The sequence below is a fragment of the Sander lucioperca genome, chromosome 16 (genome assembly GCF_008315115.2).
Source record: "Sander lucioperca isolate FBNREF2018 chromosome 16, SLUC_FBN_1.2, whole genome shotgun sequence".
In the NCBI taxonomy this organism is placed as follows: Eukaryota; Metazoa; Chordata; class Actinopteri; order Perciformes; family Percidae; genus Sander; species Sander lucioperca.
The window spans coordinates 17,086,989-17,107,490 of record NC_050188.1 but is presented as its reverse complement, the minus strand read 5'-3'; the positions used below and the strand labels follow the sequence as shown (position 1 = coordinate 17,107,490).

Here is a 20,502-nt window from a genome sequence, read left to right as displayed (position 1 = left end):
CAGCACTGTAGCCAGGCTGACAAAGAGTCACAGCTCTATTGAGCCATCTATTCCTATAGCTCTGAGTAGTGACGACTTCATGAGCTTCTTTAATGATAAAATTTTAACAATTAGAGATAAAATTCATCACCTCTTGCCCTCAACTTCTAACGGTTCACCTTTAAACGCAGGACCGCTAGAAAGAACGACAAGACCTGACATATACTTAGACTGCTTTTATCCTATAGACCTTCAACAATTAATGTCAAAGGTCTCTTCAGCTAAGCCATCTACCTGTCTCTTAGACCCCATCCCAACGAGGCTACTTAAAGAAGCATTACCCATGGTTAACACTTCATTACTAGATATGATCAATATGTCTTTATTAACAGGTTATGTACCGCAGTCATTTAAAGTAGCTGTGATAAAACCTCTTCTGAAAAAACCCACCCTTGATCCTGAGGTCTTAGCCAACTATAGACATATATCTAATCTTCCCTTTCTCTCCAAGATCCTTGAGAAGGTAGTCAGTTATGTGACTTTCTACATAGCAATAGTTTATTTGAGGACTTTCAGTCAGGATTTAGAATGCATCCTAGCACAGAGACGGCACTGGTGAAAATTACTAACAACCTTCTAACTGCTTCAGACAAAGGACTTGTCTCCGTACTTGTCTTACTAGATCTTAGTGCTGCATTTGACACTACTGACCATACCATCCTGTTACAGAGACTGGAACATTTAGTTGGCATTAAAGGAATCACACTAAGCTGGTTTAAGTCCTATTTCTCTGATCGATCACAATTTGTTAACGTTAACGATGAATCCTCCAGGCACGCTAAAGTTAGCCATGGCGTTGCACAAGGCTCGGTGCTTGGACCAATTCTATTCACCTTATATATGCTTCCTCTAGGCAATATTATTAGGAAACACTCAATTAACTTTCACTGTTATGCGGATGACCCAATTATACATACCAATCAAGCCAGACGAAACCAGTCAGTTAGCTAATCTTCAAGCATGCATTAAAGATATAAAATCATGGATGACCTACAATTTTCTGATGTTAAACTCTACACTGTAAAACCGAGGTTATTGTGCTAAGCCCTAAACACCTCCGAACTTCATTATCTAAAGATATAGCTACTCTGGATGGCATTGCCCTGGCCTCCAGCACTACTGTCAGAAATCTAGGAGTTATTTTTTATCAGGATTCATCCTTTAACGCCCACTTAAAACAAACCTCAAGAACAGCCTTTTTTCAACTTCGTAACATTGCCAAAATTAGGAATATCCTGTCTCAAAACGATGCTGAAAAACTAGTCCATGCACTTGTTACTTCCAGGCTGGACTATTGTAATTCCTTACTATCAGGTTGCTCAAATAAGTCCCTTGAGACTCTCCAGCTGATCCAGAATGCGGCAGCGTGTGTTCTGACAAGAACTAAGAAAAGAAATCATATTGCTCCTGTATTAGCTTCTCTGCATTGGCTTCCTGTAAAATCCAGGATTGAATTTAAAATCCTTCTCCTGTCCTACAAAGCTCTAAATGGTCAAGCACCATCATATCTCGAAGACCTCATAGTACCTTATTGTCCCACTAGAGCACTACGCTCCCAGAATGCAGAGTTACTTGTAGTTCCTAGAGTCTCTAAAAGTAGAATAGGAGCCAGAGCCTTCAGCTCTCAGGCTCCTCTCCAGTGGAACCAACTCCCAATCTGGGTTTGGGAGGCAGACACCATCACCACATTTAAGAGTAAACTTAAAACTCTCCTCTTAGCTTATAGTTAGGGAGTGAGGAGTTGCAGCATTAACCTAGACCGGCGGGGGAGGGTGTATAACTGCAGACACGGCACCCCTTCTCTTCTCTGCTTCTCTTCATAGTCGTCAGATTCATCTACCAACCCTTATAGAACTGGCTCAGATTTGCCTTGCACCAGCTCTTAATTATGCCGTTATAGTTTTAGACTGCCGGGGGACTTCCTTTGACACACTGAGCTCCTCTCTCTTTCCACCTATGTGCATCCATTTCCCAGAAATGCTTGTTACTAACCTAGCTCTGGGGAGCTTATTCCCCGGAGTCCTTACGTTTTTTCGCCCAGCAGTTTTCCTTGGATTAGGGTGGCACCTAAATCATGGTTGCAGCTGTTGTCATGGTCCTGCTCCGCGCCCTGCTATGCCCTGCTACAGCCTGCTATGCTCTGCAGTGCCCTGCTACGTCCTGGTACGTCCTGCTATGCCTTGCAGTGCCCTGCTATGCCCTTCTATGCCCTGCAGTGCCCTGCTACATCCTGCTATGCCCTGCCACACCCTGCTACACCCTGCTACACCCTGTAACGCCCTGCAGTGCCCTGCTACACCATGAACTACTACAACTACTATTTCTAGTCATAGTTCCATTATCTTTATTGTGACTATTATTGCCACTGTTCATCACACCCCCAATCGGCACCGTCAGACACCGCCTACGAAGAGCCTGGGTCTGTCAGAGGTTTCTCCCTAAAAGGAAGTTTTCCTCACCACCCGAGGTTTCTTTCTAAAAGGGAGTTTTTTCTCGCCACTGTCGCACTAAATGCTTGCTCTTGGGGGAATTACTGGAATTGTTGGGTCTTTGTAAATTATATGGTTACCTACTCTATCTGTAAAGTGTCTTGAGATAACTCTTGTTTTGATGATTTTCTGTTTCACCTCAAATATTACTTCAGTTTTGTTGTTTATCTCCCACCTCACAGAACTGCTCCACCGCCACAACCCCCTCTCCCCACCACTCAGGACCACGCACTGTACCTGGGGTGACAGAGCTTTCACCATTGCAGCACCCTCCCTCTGGAACTCATACACATCTGTGACTGTACTGACCTGGACACATTCAAAACACTAATCAAAACACACCTCTTCCGATTAGCTTTCCACATACAATAGTCTTACATTTCTCACCTGATAGTTACTAGTTTTATTGTTTTTAATTGCTTCTATATGCTTGTTTTATGTGTTGGTTTTATTGCTTATCTGTTTTTAATGTGATATATGTGCTGGTTTTTACTGGAAAGTGTCTTTGAGTACCATGAAAAGCGCTATATAAATAAAATGTGTTATAGGCTACGACATAAACTAACGCATAAATCTAAGATAATGTCCGCGCGCGCGCCTACTGGTCACCTCTCAGCTCAGTTGAAGTGAACGGGGCAGAGCCGCGCGCACGCAGAGATCACTCGGCGTCACTTGTTATTAACGTTAATAACGTTATCTCTCGCGTCACTCTTGTCCCAAACAACAACTGCTGCCGCTGCGCAGGAGGAGGACGGGACTGCGGTCCAGGTGCACCGCTGTCATTGAGAGACAGTGAAGTTTTAACGCTACCGAGAAGAAAAGAGATGAACCCACAGCGGACGGAAGGCGTCCTGATTTCGACAAGTGTTAATCTGTTAAACGAAGCTCGCCATCGTTTTTTATCGGTGATGGGATGCCTTCAGGAGCAACCTGCCGCCAAACGTTAACCCCTCTAAGGTAAGATGCTAAACGACGGTTAACTAACAAAAGATAGTGTGGCACACAGGATAGGTAGGATGCTGTAGTGGCTCAGTCAGTGTGTTGTAAGTGCGGTGCTCTGTTTTTAGGAGTTTATGTAGCGAAAGTTAACTAGCTACAACATCCCGTCGGTTAGTGAGTCAGTAATATGGATGTCATTCGTAGTAAAACACTCGGCCAAGTGTCCGCTGGATCTCGTGTTGGAGCAGGCTGCTACTAACGACAAGTCTCCTCGCTCCCCACATTATCATCACCATGTGCTAATGTTATCTTTACTGTGGTTTGGCACGACTGTGAACTGGCTATCAGTGAACATTGTCAACGCACGCAAACTTGTGGTAAGTGAGTGCAAATGGGACAGACAACAAGGCTGCCATTGTAGCCTACCAGATCAGCAGCGGATTAACGGAATTCCTTTTCTCTGCACTGTCTCAATGGCCTCCAGTCTCTCTCTCACACTGCCTGCCTCCCTCTGTGGGTATAACATCTTGATTTCTAGCTTCTTCCACTGCTGGCACTTGTTAGAAACAGTAAACTAAAACACCTCACAGCCAGCAGCCACCAAACCAGAGATGTCCAGCTGAGCCATCGTGAAACATGTGGATGGGATAGAGCTGGACAGCATATTGTTGTAGTTATTGTTATGAGGCCATGTAGGATGGAAACTAAAAGTTATATTAATTATTGATTGATTAATTGTTTAGTCTATAAAAAAGTCATAAAATAATGGGAAATAACTGCCACAATATCCCATGGTGACATTCAATTACTTGCTGTGTTCGACCAACAGTATAAAACCAAAAGGCATTTCATTTACAATGACTTAACAGAGAAAAGATGATAACGTTTGGCATTTTTGCTTGATAACTGACTGAAACGATTAACCAACTATCAAAATTGTGGGTGATTAAGTTTCTGTCAGTCGATTAATCAACAACTAATTGTTTCATATCCAGTAAACAGCATTGCAAGGTGATGCCACTGGCCCTTAAACTTAAACCCGGGATGTATAGAGTTAATGAGCACGAGAGAACAATATTTGTCAAATAGGTCTTCAGGGTGTTGTTTGTCTGCCTGCTGTTGTCTCATGACTTATCATCAGTGTTTGCATTGAAGGATAAATTATGTAGGCTGTTAAAAGTCTAATTACATCCCACAGGCAATCACACATGATAGCGGTTGTAGCTCTTTTATGTTCAAGTACTTAAAGACAATGAACAAAACCAGAATTTCTTTTTCTTACTCCTCCACCCCTCCCACCCTCCTTCCATACACTTGCACATCATGCACAACATGCACCATCCCCAGCTCTCCCCCCTTCCCCCCTTGTATGTGGCCAACCAACATGTGGGGAGGTAATCCCAGCTATTAGGGTAATCTCCTCAGCATGACGATCAATAGGGGAGGGTGTGCGATGACTATTAGACAAGAGTAGCGAGGGACAAAATTTGTGCTAAAGAAAAATGATTTAATCATCTAGATTAGGTCAGGAGACTGGGGTCTGGACAGGGGCTTGTTGCTGGAAGGGGGGAGGGGCGCAGACAGGAAGATGTGAGGGGGTAAGGCCATCTCTACTTTGGGCAGCTCCCTTGTGTGACAATGGGCTGAGACATTTTGTTTTCCTTAGTCTGGAGTAAATGAAAACAGCTTTGTTAACAGCATTTAATAATATAAAAAAAAAAACTCAAAAATAGCCACAAGAAATTGTGGAGATGACTGACCCCGACAAATTACATTTTGAGTCTTTAAAGTCCTGCAAGGCACTTCAGGGAGAGGGCATTGTAAAAGGAGAAAACCCCAGGAGAAATCGGTGTTCAAAACAGGTCAGAGTCATTGTGCTGTTGTTCCTGTGAATGCATTGTGAGGTCATTAAAACCTTAAAGCCACATGTGCCGGGGGCTCACATTCAAAAATATATTGTACGCCAACTCCTTTTTTTCATCCATCACCATTTGAAAAATGCACAAACATCCCAGTAAGTTACAGCCATTATATCAACAAAATTGATTTTTTCAAAAGCTACGGTAGGTCATCACTTGCTGCCGATATCTCAAAAGCGTAATTTCTTTTACTGTAATTATTAAGTATTTAACTGTTGAATACCTTTGTTATTACACTTATATCTTGAGGTACTGTACATTTTCCCTGTCTCATTGTGTCGTTTTTGTGATCAAAAGGAAAGTTACAATAAAAAGCATGAGCAGGTTCAATACTAAATATATATCATGTTTTAAGCAGTAATAATTACACTTAAATGTAACTGCACAGGGCCACAAGTCTGCAAATTATGGAAAAACGTGCACATTCTTGCTGAGTGTGCATCCTCTCTTCTGATGTTATCACCTAACAGCAGAGCATACAGATTTAGTGCAGTGTTAACATATGCTACCTGTCTCTCCCATGTTGTTTTTGTCTGTATGGGGTGTGTTATTCAAGCTGGACCTTGGGGAGTCTAACATATTAAACAACTTAAAGTGACTACAGGTAAACAGATGGGAATGGAAGCACTCCAAAAAATAAAATAATGTCTTTTTGAATGACAAAAGAGGATTTACCTAGCTGCTGCATGCCATGAAAAGAAATTGGATTTAATTAGAGCCAAAACAACCAGTATGTGGACACAACTTCATTGGTTTCAGCTTCTAAATATGAATATTTGCATTTTTATGTTTACATATGTCGACATTGGCACTTTTTCCACTACTTTCTGGCATTTGATAGACCAAACTATATTAAGTTAAGAAATTAGAATTATCCACTAATAAAAATAACAGGTATTCTAGTTAATGTTAAGATCTGTCAATACATTCTGTCAAAATATAACTACTGTGTGAACATGTCAAACATGTCTTGAAAATGGGAAACATTTGCATTTACTGTAGGAACTGTTTGAATGTGTCTGCCATTGTTACTTACAATAGTACTAGTTTTTAAGAATTGCATTGTAATCTAATTAAAGTAAGGTACTGGACTAATACAGTGCAGTGTTCCTCTCTGGTCATAAGGCAGCTTTTTTGTAAACATCTCACCCACCAAAACAAAATATAGTGCAAGTATTGAATAGGTTTTGTGATGAATCAGATAAAAAAGAACTAGCCCTTTAAGGCTCCACTGGAGGAACTGTAGTGCAAACACTGGCAAAATGTCCAGATGGAAGATGGGAGGGATGAGTAAGGCGTTCACAGATCCCTTCTGTTTGGCCCCACTGAGACAGAGGGAGACGAGATTGGATGAGTCTGAGGGAGTCAGGTTACTTATCGGCCCATTCTACTCCAAAGGAGCGGTGGTGTAAAAGATGCAATACCCCCTATGGGAAACCTAATCCAGACCCTGCTGCCAGCTGTCATTCTTTTGCTCCAGGGTAAAATCGCAGGTATCGCCTTACCCTTCAATCCTTACCTTAATCATAGCAGGAAATAGGAAATTACACACGTTGTTCTGTACTACAACTCAACTTCTTCTATGTAATTTGAGAATTTTGATCTAGTGCATTCATCTTGTGCAATCTAATAGGCAAAGTCAATTTCAAAACTTCTTACAAGTACCGGTTGTCCTCATGAGATTCTTATCCAAATCTCAGGAGCGAAGTGTAAACGCTCAAATCATTGACACGTTACCTTTGTGTGTGACAAAAGTTTTCTTTACCTAGTATTTTATGAGTGTAATTCAGTATAACCACAGCCAGCCTATGCCCACTATTGAGATGAAATACCTATATCACAAAAGATCAAGCTGGTTAAAAAGGGAGTATATTGAATTAAGCAATTTCTATTCTGTTATGTGATCTACAACCATGCAATGTTCAAGGTTCGATACTTAATTTACATATAAAGCTGAAACAATTACTTAATTTATTGATGAGTCGATCAAAATTTAAAAGAAGTTGAGCAAACATGACTTGTTCCAGCCTCTTAAAAGGCTTAAATGTGATAATGTATGGATTTTCTTACTGCGCCGTGATGGTAAACTGAAAACCTTGGGTTTTGGACTTTTTGTTAGTCAGACAAACACAAGCTATTTAGATGTGTCAAATTGGCCTCTGGTGAATTGTGATGGCCCTTTTTCACAATTTTTTAAATGTTTTGTAGACCAACCAATATACTGAAAAATAATCAGCAAATTAATAGATAATGAAAATAACCATTAGCTGCAGCTATATTACCACGTCAACCAAATTGACAGGAATTTGTCCTAAAATTTGACAAGTCTCTTTCAAAGACAACATCAAGTACTTTCATTCAAACTGGTGTCATCAGGGGTTTAATCCTGGAATTGCTCCACTGAGAATAAACAAAGTGTGACGATCAGTCTCATTTTCCAGGTCAAACCAAATAAGAACAACTTTTTCTTAATGTAATCTAATCTCACTTTAATCTATCAAACATGGTGTGGGTATTTGAAGTTTTAGTTTTTCTGTGGCGTCAAGCTTTGGAGGAGGACACGTACTACAACGTCCTGTATATTTAATCTGTGTTAATCTGGTATGTTTTATGTTGCATTGGCAGCGTGCTCTATACTTAAGGTGAGACTGAAGTGAATGTCAGTGTTTACAATTTACACTTGACAGAGGTAGTAGGTAGAACACAGGATCACAGAAAAACTGATCAAGTGAAAGACAGGAAGCAAAATGATAGAGAGACATAAAGGGAGACAGTCAAAGCAAGTCTGAGTTGACCTTGCAATGATAATCTAATCCCTGTCGAGAGTGCTTTTTTTAGAGAGCAAGTTAATGCCAGCAGATTATACTCCAGTGTCTCCAACACTAGCCAATCCACACTGAAAAGAGAGTAGGTCCACAGTGGATTCTCAGGCCTACCATAGCAGATAAATTAACATCATAAATAGAAGCTTAAATTACAAGTCATTTGTAAATGTCTCCAAAAATCACATCTCTTCATCTTTGCCTTTCTGCTTTCAGTTGCATTGTTCAGTTAGTTTTTGATGTCTGCATTTGGGCCTGCATAAGACATCATGTGTATTATTTAGAGTAACTGTTCACATTTTCACAACAGGTAAAATCTCTGCCAAGAATCTCTCTTCTCTTTGTCAGTTTCCCTTCCCTGTGTGTGCTTTATAGCACCAAGGGGTATCCATGATAAAAGGCCACTCATTGAGCAGCTCATCTCATGCTATGAAGAGTAATCCCTGTATATGTTGTGTAACCGAGTGCAGAGTTGGACAAGGAGGGGGATGGGCACGAATGTGTGCAAGTTTGTCCATGATTGTGACTGTTGAGGTGATGGATGTCTAATCTCTTAGGTACATTAGGCTGTTAGTCTACAGTACAGTACAGTTTTTTTGTATACAATTAGGCTAACTCATTCTTGGAACAGTGTTGGTACTGAATACACGTTATGCCTAAATCATACACTCATACCAGGTTCTGTTCAGGTATATCAAAATGTGTCAAATCAATTGAGCTCATTATGTCGTCAGCATGAACAACACAGAACAGTGTGTCTTATGCTAGGGAAATAATGCAAGATTATTGATTTTTTTAGCACTTTGCTCTAACATAGTTCTGTGGTCATAGGGATGTTGTAAGGACATTACCTTGACAGTGGGGTCTTTGAGTAATACATATTCAGAGTCATTTTTGTGAATTTAAAGTGGAAGCTTATTTAGCTTACAGACCTGAATGCTGAGCATGCTAACTTGTGTTGTTGGATAGTCATTAAACATGTCGTCTTATGCAAGCACCTGGGAGTGTGTGTCGACTCCCCTACATCTGGAAGGAGTCGTCTGCATCAGCCGAGATTACATTTTCTGCATACTTGCTCCAAAACACAAGTAAAGAGATAAGAAACACATTTTCTCCTTTGCTGCAGCATCATTCTGTACAGATGTTCAATATGGCTATAGTCTCTGACTTTTATTTTAGATGGTCCAGTGTGAGTTACTGAAAAATAAAGGATTTATGATTTATTGCAGAAAGCTCATGTGTTATTGGTCCTGTAGACACACTATAGGTTAAAATGCAGGCTAGAGTTAAAGAAACGTGTTTCAGACATTGGATATAAAAGAGAAATAAAAGAGTTTTCACACAACTAAATCTGTCAGTTAATATAATGATACTCCACACCTTGGAGTGAGGGAATGCATACTGTATACAGTGTAGGGAAGTTGCTATAAAAATATGAATTAACCATTGCACATCACCTACTCTAAATTGTAACCAGCAACATGTCCCGGCAGAATATTAGAAATCAGTAAAAATCTAGTTTTTTAGCGGTGACTTTGCCTTCAGTATGCAGTTTAATATTTTCTCTGGAACACATAGCCTCCAGGAACTTGACTGCCATTTTTATGATTGAGTATTTTCTGTAATGATTTAATAGCTGAAACAATGTTTTAAAAGTGATTTGATTTTGTGTGCGATTACATTCACATTTTCTACAGCAGACAGGCTTCTGAGTTTTAGGAAAGCTAAAAGGACTTGAAGATTAATGGAAAAAAAAGCTTTGAAAATATCTGGCCTTTGCATGTAGACTATTTTCCAAGGAAAGAAACATCCTCAGTTTGTGTAATAATTTTGTTTTATGCCTCAGTTGTGTTTGCAGTTGGTGGAAACAGACAGGATTATTGGACACAAAACGGTAGATGCGAGCTGAGGCTTAGCGAGTGACTATGGCTTTGAACACTAGCATAAGGACAGTCACATGCTATCTCCAGTCAGGGGTATGTTGGCACATGCTTGTTGCTGGTTGTTGAGAATATTTGGATGACTTCAGCACGCACACACACACACACACACACACACACACACACACACACACACACACACACACACACACAGGAACATACAGTATACATAGGGTTCACACATACTTGCGTCTACAGTTGCAGAATTTTTGCAGTTATTAGCTATTAAGTGGACATTTCTTACTTACACAAAAAGGGGTGTTGGATGCTATAGTATCTTGCCAAATAAATTCTGGGAAAATGCTATTTCCAGATCCCAGCAGGAAATTACACCCACAGTTTCGGTGCAGCAAACAGGCACACAGGCAGTGCACCCACATATGACACACCAACAGTGGATTCTCACACACACACACACACACACACACACACACACACACACACACACACACACACACACACACACACACACACAGCATCAGTGCCCTGACCATAGGAAGTTTGTGCTGAGCTGGTTGGGACGTCAGGATGAATCAATGCGAGGACAGCTGACTGGACATGCCTATTCATCTGCCAAAGAAAAGAGAGAGAAAAAGGGAGCGAGGGATTCTAAAAGAAATGAGTTAAGCCCCTGCAGCAACATGTTTGGCTATTTGCATTACTTAACAGATCTTCCAAATGGCTTTCAGTAGTTATGGGATGAAAGCAGAAAAGGTGGAAAACATAGTGACGCACAGAGAGGGGAGGAAAAAAGAGAAAACTGGAGGGTTCAAGTTATTTTATAAGATTGATTTTTCTTGTAAAAAATGCAGTAAACAAATTTCTTATTTAACAATTTTCAAATGCATTTTCTTTGTGTGATTGAGCAAAAGTAGAATACTGCAAATGCAAATATATAGCACACGCTAAGCACGTAGGCTGCTTTGACAAAGGCATAAGCTCATACTGTAGAGGCGGCTAACTCCATACTAATGGCCGGTTTATTCCCATCTGTTGCCCTCAGCTCTCTGACTTTATCCCCATTGTGTTAACTCATTACATTTGCCTTAACCTTAACCCCTTAATTGCCACCCTTCAGTTTTCCTTGCACATCCTCCCCCTCTTGGAGACAGTGTGCCACATTGCCCATGCACTAATCTGATGGCGTCTGCCTACCAAACACCTGCCATGTGCCGAAAAACCTTCTAAACTCCTCCCATATTCCAGATACAACACCCATTCCAGCATGAGCGGATCAGCACACATGACCGCAGGCAGGCATGCATGCAGGCAGATGCGACCTTGGAGGCAGATACAGATAATTAGACAGCAAACCTCATTCCCCTGAAAATCATACCAGAGTCACCATATCTTTTTCTAGCCTTTATGTGTTATGTGCACCTAGTTTTTCCTAAAGACTGACAAGACAAACAAGAGTCGCCTTTTGTCCTGCCTCTTTGCCCAGACATGTATTCGAAGACAGTGACGTGTAGGCCCAGGCCTCCTTGCTTTAACAATAACTCTCTCGACCTCCCAATGAGGGGTGGAGGGCCAGACATGAGGCGATGTGACAGTTCTGGTGCGGCCGACACAATGGCAGGTTTTTCTTTTGACTGCCTGGCTGGCTATACGCCATCGAGTACTTTCTTTCTCCATTAAAATCCAACAAATATTCATGTTTGCCTGAGGAACATGTTTAACCACATCACCCCCCTGCCTGCGTTAGTGACAATGGGATATTTCTCCCCATCAGTAATATTTAGAAATGTACCTTGTTACCATTACCCACAATTTTATGTAAGCACTTACCCCAGAATCAGGGCTGTGTGTGTCCTTGATGTGAGCTAAGTTAGTTGATAATGGAGTATTGATCGTGAATTAGAGTAGACTGCCCCTCAGGGCTCATCCTTGTTGGCCAGGAATGAATACATCTCTTCATGCTTCACCTCACACACTCAATTTAGGCATAGTAAACCAAAGGACTGACACACACGCATGTTGAGACGCTGACCCGCGCTCTAATACGCACAGACAGGCGTCGCTCATCCACTGAGGGACAATGGTTATTCTAAAATCTGTGTGATGCAAATGGCCTCAGTTTGTAGTTTTTACACATACTGGGTGAAACTACCTTACATATAAGCAACTTTAGCTTTCATTGTTAGTGTATTCAAAGCTAAACCAGTCTCTGCCTATCTGGATAGGTTCTGTGTACCTACGTATAAGCAAAAGGAAACAAAATAAATGTGATTTTGTTTGACAGAAAAATATCAATCGCAGTTCTTTGATTTGGGAAAACAAAATAGTGCGTTTTAGGCAGAATTGTCACCATTTCTCTTACTATTCTGAATTTGAAAGGTGACTTTAAACCTTATAGGCATGACAGCCTGTAGTGTGCTCACATACTCTTTATATGTATCATCACTGTTAAAACTAAATAACAGTTTGGTGCTCTTTGCATAGCGCCAGCTTTTTATAGGTATCGCCAAAAAGGTTTCCTCAAGTATTGTCTGCTTACGTTTTATGAATTGTATGTTCTTTGTGGTTTTATTGGTCTTATTGTTTTTTACTGTTGAATGTATATATTGCCTTTTTTATTGATTTGGTTTTTTTAAATGTATTTTATTGTATAGTGCTAAGTGCATCTGGAGGAATGCTCTGTGTGATGCAGTTAAACTAAGCTCAAAAAGGTTTAGGCCTATCTTATTTTAACTTCACATACATGAGGATGTGTTTTAATAAGATTTTGGAATTCATCGTTATTAAAAAGAGATTTGTTTAGCGATATTATATCTCGCTCTTAAGAATGTGTGTATATATATATATACATATATATATATATATATATATATATATATATATATATACACACATACTGTATATATATATAAAAATATACAGAATAATTTTATATATATATATTGGTAATAATATTTGACTGACCTTTTTTGATGTCATTTTTGAATTTGGATCATAAGTGTAATTTTTAATTTCTTTTTCTATTTTTTCAGGTATTCTTGCCAAAACAGTATGCAACCTGGAAAAGAACATCTTTTCAAAAATCAGGATGGACACTAAAGCTGTGAAATGCCTTTTCTGAGAACTCACTAACTTTTGGAAGATAAACTTTTCATAGTTAGAGGATTTTATAACACAGCTGTGGCTTTTGACGTACCAGGAAAAGTAATGGAGACAGAAGAGAGGGAGGATGATTCAAAAAAACCCACAGCTAATATAAAGGCAGAGATAAAGGAAGATGTGACCTCTGGCCACACCTGTGGGGTGTGTGGCCGCAGCTTTCCTCTTCTCAGCTCTCTGTCGCAGCACATGAGAAGACACACACGGGAGAAGCCGTACAAGTGTCCATACTGTGAGCACAGGACGGCTCAGAAGGGCAGTCTGAAGGCCCACATTCGAAGCCATAAACTGGGCCTATTCAGCCATAACCTCAGTGACAAGGAGAAGGAAAGAGATCAAGGGCAGAAAGATAACGCTGAGACACCTGACCCTCCTGAAATCGTCAGCACATCTGACAAAGCTCATAATGTCAACGGGAAAGTGAAGAAGAAAGGAACCAAGAAAAAAGTTAAGAGTAAAGATGGTGTTGAGGTCGGTGATGGGGCTGATGATGGGTCCTGTACCTGCAGCATTTGTGGCCAGGTTTTCCCTCAGGTCCTACTCCTTAAATCCCACATGAAAAGGCACCGCAGCTCCCAGGATCACGGTTGCCGGATTTGCGGACGCCGTTTCCGCCAAGCATGGTTCCTCCAAAGTCATATGCGCATTCACCGGGTCAAAGCCCAGCTAAGAAGTGGCAAAAGCAATGAGCTGCCTGCCACCATCAATGGAGTTCCTCAGGACCCAGAATTGCTGACAAATGAAGAGTGCCTCTATGAGCTCTGTGCTGGCTGTGGTAACTTCTTCTATGACCGCAAGACATTACGAATACATGAAAAGCTACATAAACCGAACCACTGCCGCACTCAGACACAAAAACCACCACAGGAAGACATTAAAGCTCCTGAGCTGCACATTGCTAAGAGTTATTTTTTGGAAAGCCTGAACCTCACATGTGCTGGACCAAGGGAAACTCCTGAGGAAAAGAGCCTGGGCAGGCGAATTCCAGAGCTGGATCCAGTTTGCAGTTATCAAGCGTGGCAGTTGGCCACAAGAGGACGACTAGTGGAGGCCACAGAGAAATGTCTGGGATGGGAGGAGAGGCTAGCAGATGCTGAGGTGGCATATAACACAGAAAGGGGCGAGTATGTACCCCTGAAGCAGGAGAAGAAGAGGAAGCAAATCCACACCTCCAGCTCCAACATTAAGAAGATGAAGGGTGACACAGGCCTTGATCACACATCAAACACCTTGACTCACACTAAAGGTGTTGACAAAAAGATTTCCCAGAAAGACCGTATTTTGTTGAACGGACTTGGTCATGCGTTTTATGAGGCACTTCAGACTAAGAAAGTCAAAGATGTTCACCTCACACCTAAACAGACCAACAGCACCAGCAGCCAAGATCAGGAGGGTAAGCCATATACACCACACTACAATATCTGTGCTACAGTTTAGACAAGACAATAGTTGAAAAACCTTATAATAGGAATCAATTACCAGGCCCAGCTTGTGTGGTGGGCATTTGCTTTGTATTGAATAGTGTACCCTTTTTATTTAAATTAAGATATCAAAGGTTTTGTTTGTGGACATGCGGATGTGCCACTTTTGCTAGTAAACGGCTGACTTTAATATAGACAGACCAAGATCAGACTCTCTGATATTGCTGCCAGGTCAGTTAAACTTACCAGGCCATTTATGTGGATTTTATTTAGAATTTAACATTGTACTGTGGAAAAGGGAGACCTCTAGTGAATTTATAACTGAATTTCAGCAACTGTTATTGCACTTGTTTATACTTTGAAAATGCATGCCCATTAAAGCTCCTGCTTCAGAAGATTTTAAAAGGGACGTATTAAGTTTAGCACCTTTAACCTTTAGCTGTTTTGTTAGCTAAAGATCTGATGATTTTAACACTTGAAACAGCTGCACTGACAACAGGTGCCTTAAGCATTAAAACATTTATTGTAAGACCCAGATTTATTCATATTTGTCAAAAGGTTCATTAAAATGTGTCAAAATCTGCCACCTTAAGATTTAGAGCTAACATCAATGTCAGCAATGAAACATATTTACTCATTCACATGTACTTAGAGCAGATGTTTATTTCAATATGAAATGTATTATGGTTTCTTAGTATGGTTTCTATAAGCCAATGTAACTTCAGACCCCTGATGGCCTAAACAATGCTTTTCTTGCTAATATAATTACTGCTAATGATTATGTTACTGGGGGTGGAAAAAAAAAAATCTTAGATGCATTGCGGTTCTATCTTGAAAGATTTTGTCTTAATGCAGAAAAGTCAATAATCAGGAATTTAAAGCCAATTTGCCTGTAACAATTTTTTAAGACCAGGCAGACACCAATTGAATGGTGAAACAACATAACACACATATAGGGGCATCGTATAAGCACATGCATACACATAATGACACAACACTTAAATTCTATGTATGTCCTTAACATTTATTTTTTGCTCCTACCTACAGATAAAAAAACATACTTCTGCGAGCACTGTGATTTCCACACTGTCGACGCCTCACTACTCAGGTCTCACCGGCACAGGCAGCACCAGGACATCCTGAGTCCCTACTGCAAAGAAAGCACCATTTTGGACAACATTAACCCAAGTGGTTCCAAGGCCTCAAGATACATGGACTACCTCAGAAACAGGAGTGAATTGCTCAGTCAGCCATTCTGGAATCCTTACACATGTCCGCCTGACCAGGGGTCAGCAGAGTCCAACATTAAAACAAAAAAATCAAATGGTACTGAGTTTAAAGGGCAGGGACACACTACTAATGATGCTGATAGTCTTCTTAATCTGTCTTCATTACCCATTAATGAAGGAGACGGCACTGTAAATTATCCAATAAAGACAGAGGGCCTGGTGAGACATCAGTGCCCATACTGCTCCCACACTACCAACTACCCAGAAGTACTGTGGATCCACCAGCGGGTTGCACACAGGGTGGATAACAGCAGCTCCATGGCACCCAAGTGGGCACCCTGCACTAACAGCCCCAAGAATTTAAAGGCAGGTGCTACCCAGTGGAGACGCACAGGGCCGCCACCATTTCTCGAAGGCAAGGACTGCCCTGCTTTACCTGCACCAAGAACTCAGCGCACACAGCCTCCAGCTTTGACAAGCAGCAGCAGCAGCAGCAGCAGCAGCAGCAAGCACTCAGCCCCCAAGACCAAATCAGGCGTCCCTAAGTCCAAGCATCAGTCTAAGGACTCACGTTCTTCAGATGGAACACAGTCTAGTGGGAGGATGGGACTCCTACCTCAGAAGAAGTCTGGTGAACATAACCGGGCAGAAAAGGGGGGAAGTAAAAGCTCCAGCACTCAAGCTACTTCATCAAGCAGTATTGTGCACAGCAAGAGTGCCCCTAGTTTCCAGCCTACAAACAGCCCTAAACACAGAAGCCACATAGCTGCAGTGGAAGGAAACTTCCCTCAGGAGGGTTTAGGTTTCATGTTGGCCAGAAATCATGACGGGACTTCATCTAACGCTTCTGCAGATAGACCTCATCCCCGCAGGCTGTCATGCGACTCCTCTTCTGTTCCTAAGGATCCTGATCTGTGGGCTGCCATGAACATGTGGGGCCACAAAGCATATTTAGAACCACTCCGTTTTGCTCAGGTAAAAAATGAATCAACAGGAGAAATGCCAATGGACATTGATATTTTGAGTCTCCTGAAAAACTACAGTCCCCATGATCTTGCTGCTCTTTACCAGCACTGGGGGTTTGTTGATCCCAGGATTGATCCACAAGGTGAGTAGGAGCTTTGTTTTTGTGATAAATTTACTGTAACTGTATGGAAGCCCATTACCACCAATGTGATGGGGGAAAAAAAAGATCCTTCAACTCAAGATGAGAAACTTTCTTGAAATAATTACAAAGAATCTCAAAAATAATGACTTTTGATTAAAGTTTATTTTTATTTTGACATACTAAGTCATTATTTTTGAGAAAGATTTTCATAATGACTGACAGGATCTTTTTTTTTCAACTCAAGGCTAAGTTTTAACCTTAATTTTTTCTTTTACTGGTGGAAATGGGATTCCATATCAATCAACTGAATATTAATTTTTCAAGCTGTCAGATTGCTAAAATTAAAATTAGAATGGATTAAACAACAATGCCCGTTTACCCACTGGCAACCCAGGATAAGGGACCTCTAATGTTATGATGTTTTACACTGAAGGATGAGTCAGCAGTAGCCTTTTAATGTCTTGTGCAAATCAGAATGAGACATGACCATGATATTTATGTTTACATGCTTTTTTTACAGCAATGTTGCAGTTAAATGGAAATTTTGGAAAAGAAGTCCACCCCACCTCTGAAGCTTCCAAACAAGTATGTTGTCTTGCAGCCACTGATATTGTAGTTTGTAAGAAATTGTCTCCTAGTCTTCAGCCTACAGAAAAGTAAATGGGTGGATTTTATTTTAATAAACAAAAGGCCCAATCGTGCCATTTTTACTATTTATATTACGGATATATTTATATGTATAATTGAAGAGTTTTACATTTAGATGAAAAATCACCATTTTAAGTTTCTAAAGTTAACAGAATTGAAAATATAAACCTGTTACTGCTGCCAAGGTTTCCTACAGTGTGTTTTATAGTGGACGTGAGTAAAGACACCTTCACTAAAACATAACTGAATACACTTAGAAATAAAGAAATAAAACATTAACCTACAGCAAAAAGAGCTGAGATGCTTTTTCGCACAAATGCCATACATTTAATGAGGGTGGCTGTTGTTTAGACTGTAATCTCCTGACATTTAGTAAATAAATTGATTACAAGGTGAGATGCGTCGGGATCTGGGTGGCTCACCACCTCTGCTAAACAACTTTCTGGGGAAATCCTGTCCTGTGTATAGAAACATCACTAATGTAAACAGACCTTTATCCCCTTAAGCAAGCATTATATCTTACATTTTGTCATTGTACTAAAGGAAATGCCAGTCAATTGTTTACATCAGAGATGTTGGCCTTATTTACAGTTAAACTGAAATATATAACTCTAAAGATCCATCAATTTACTTTCTAAAATTAAGAACAGCATAAAAGTCCTTCTATCCCTCACAAGTATGTACAGCATGTCTTCGCCAACTGTGTTCCTGTCCTCGTCTCTGTACCTTGTCTGCGTCTGAATACAGTCTGTCACTTCTGTGCACATGTGCGTCTGTGTGTTTTCATACGTTTGCGTGGATTGCTGTCAGCTTCCCCAACCTGGCTGTCTCTTCCTTCTCGTTTCCGTAAGAGAGGCTGACAGGGATGAGGCAAACAAATAATAACAAAAACACTGTTGTCCCCCTCAGGGTAAAACTCGCCCAGCATCTCCATATGGTGTGTCAGTCAAGCCTACCCTGATGCTGCCTACAACTGTTCTTGCTTCCTCCTCTTTCCCCCTAGAGTAATATGTGGGCAACTTTTTAAACACGAGAGATGGGCAATAGCTCAATCTGGGTGAGGAATTACAAATCAGATTATCCAATATGGATAAAATGGTGGGGGCAGTAATATTAAACCATATTTTGTGTTGACAAATTAGAAATTATTGTTTCATTTTCTTTGTTTCTTGTGTCTTCTGGTCTTTAAACTTTCATTTTTAAGAAGGCACCAGCTTCACTCTGTCCATGATATGCACATATACCACAACATGAAGCCTATTTATGTGTAGCTCTACATTACTGACACCTTAGGTCATCTAATACAGTAGCTACTGCATACAATATAAGCATATTGTGACAGGGCCTGCACTAGACAACATCATGTCATCAGACATTTGAGTATTTAAAATATGGCTACTGTAAGAACATTTTTGTGACAAATTAATCAGTAAACAATTCCCCATGTACTTAGTTCTGTTGTTTAAATTGAGCAGGTAGTCATTCTTTATATGCTACACAAAACTGTGTTGCTAAAATGCTAAAATTGCAAAATTCATCAGAATATCTTAAACGTATAAGCCTAAACCTACATGTGACGCTAAATTTGCTTTACATGTTTAATAAATGAAAGGAATATCATTCTAAAATAAAAACTAACAAACTTTGTAAAATAAATTTCCAGTTAAATATTCCAAGCCATAATAAGTAACTGATTCAAATTGATAGCTCTTGTTGAAAATACATGTAGTCATTAAACGATAACCGAGTAGCTGTTATGAACTAAAGAAAACTGTCAAGTAATTATGATATTAAGAAATCTAAATATTGTGATTTCAGATAGCATTGTTTCCCTTTAAGTATGTATGATTTTGAACATTCAAGTATTTGGTTATACGCTGCTAGCTCATTAACTGATAGTATAACAGTGTGCATATACACACATTCCCTCTCAGTGTTAGATAAAATCTAACTGGTGTGCTTGACACTTGTCTCCCTGCAGGTGAATAGCCGCTCCACTTCCTCCTCAGGGTCTCTTCACAAAGGAACGTGAAGTGACATTGTGTTCCTGTTGGCTTCCAGCCTGCATGATACTGCTGATCAAAGAGGCCTGCTGTTCTTTAAAGGAACCAGCCATAACTCCTAAAGGACAGAGGCACTGGATAATGCACATTATATGCAAAGCAATGAGGTGGACTCTTATTATTTTGTAATATGATTTAATTTGAAGTGTTGCGCATGGTTTTTGTTTGTTAAGAGTGTAGATATGTTAGTTACCAAAACACACATGGAAATGAGGTAAACCCGTTTGAGCTTTTTGTAAACATAAACATTTAGGGGTGATGTCGGTGGAAATGAAATGAGAAGCTACATTTGCTAAAGGATAAAGAGGACATATTGGCTAAAGCGCAGGAGTTATCTGCTGGTTTTGTGTAAAAAATGAGCTCTAGCTGGTGAGATCCAGCAAAACGATACAACCACCCCCCTTCCACCATCAAACATTAAAAACCAGGATGCCACTAGAAACATTTAGAAGTACTTCAAAGATGTAAACTGTGACCTGAACATTTTACTTCACTTTTACCTCTCTATATATGTTTCAGTTTGTTGTTTTTATGTAATCTACAAGCTTGTTAAATGTCCGTTTTAGGTTAGTACTGTATTTGATTGTCTCAACATAGATATAGACAGAATATTATGCAGTGGAGCAATTAAATATAAATTGCAGCTTGTTGTCACGTTTCAGTTTTAAGCCCATATTCACATAATTATTAAAATCCTGATCTTACAGTAGACAGTTGTCATCCATCACTATGCTATGACAAGTATAGTGCTGGTAATATCAAAAGAGG

The 20,502-nt window shown here is 40.2% G+C and overlaps 1 protein-coding gene across 1 annotated transcript; it reads left to right on the top strand.

Annotated features, from left to right (window-relative positions):
- Window positions 1-3,210: 3,210 nt before the first annotated feature.
- On the top strand, window positions 3,211-20,090 carry LOC116047391 (zinc finger protein 516-like). Its single transcript, XM_031296183.2, has 5 exons — window positions 3,211-3,485; window positions 13,139-14,658; window positions 15,734-17,023; window positions 17,544-17,608; window positions 19,653-20,090. The coding sequence occupies exons 2-5, from the start codon at window positions 13,314-13,316 to the stop codon at window positions 19,701-19,703; spliced, it is 2,751 nt and encodes a 916-aa protein (XP_031152043.1). The 5' UTR covers window positions 3,211-3,485; window positions 13,139-13,313; the 3' UTR covers window positions 19,704-20,090.
- Window positions 20,091-20,502: the final 412 nt, after the last annotated feature.

Bases quoted from the DNA above. Each gene is read 5' to 3' on its own strand.
- LOC116047391 (XM_031296183.2), top strand. From the start codon at position 13,314: ATGGAGACAGAAGAGAGGGAGGATGATTCAAAAAAACCCACAGCTAAT. The intron at 14,659-15,733 runs GTAAGCCATATA...TCCTACCTACAG, and splicing joins CAGCAGCCAAGATCAGGAGG to ATAAAAAAACATACTTCTGC. The intron at 17,024-17,543 runs GTGAGTAGGAGC...CTTTTTTTACAG, and splicing joins TCCCAGGATTGATCCACAAG to CAATGTTGCAGTTAAATGGA.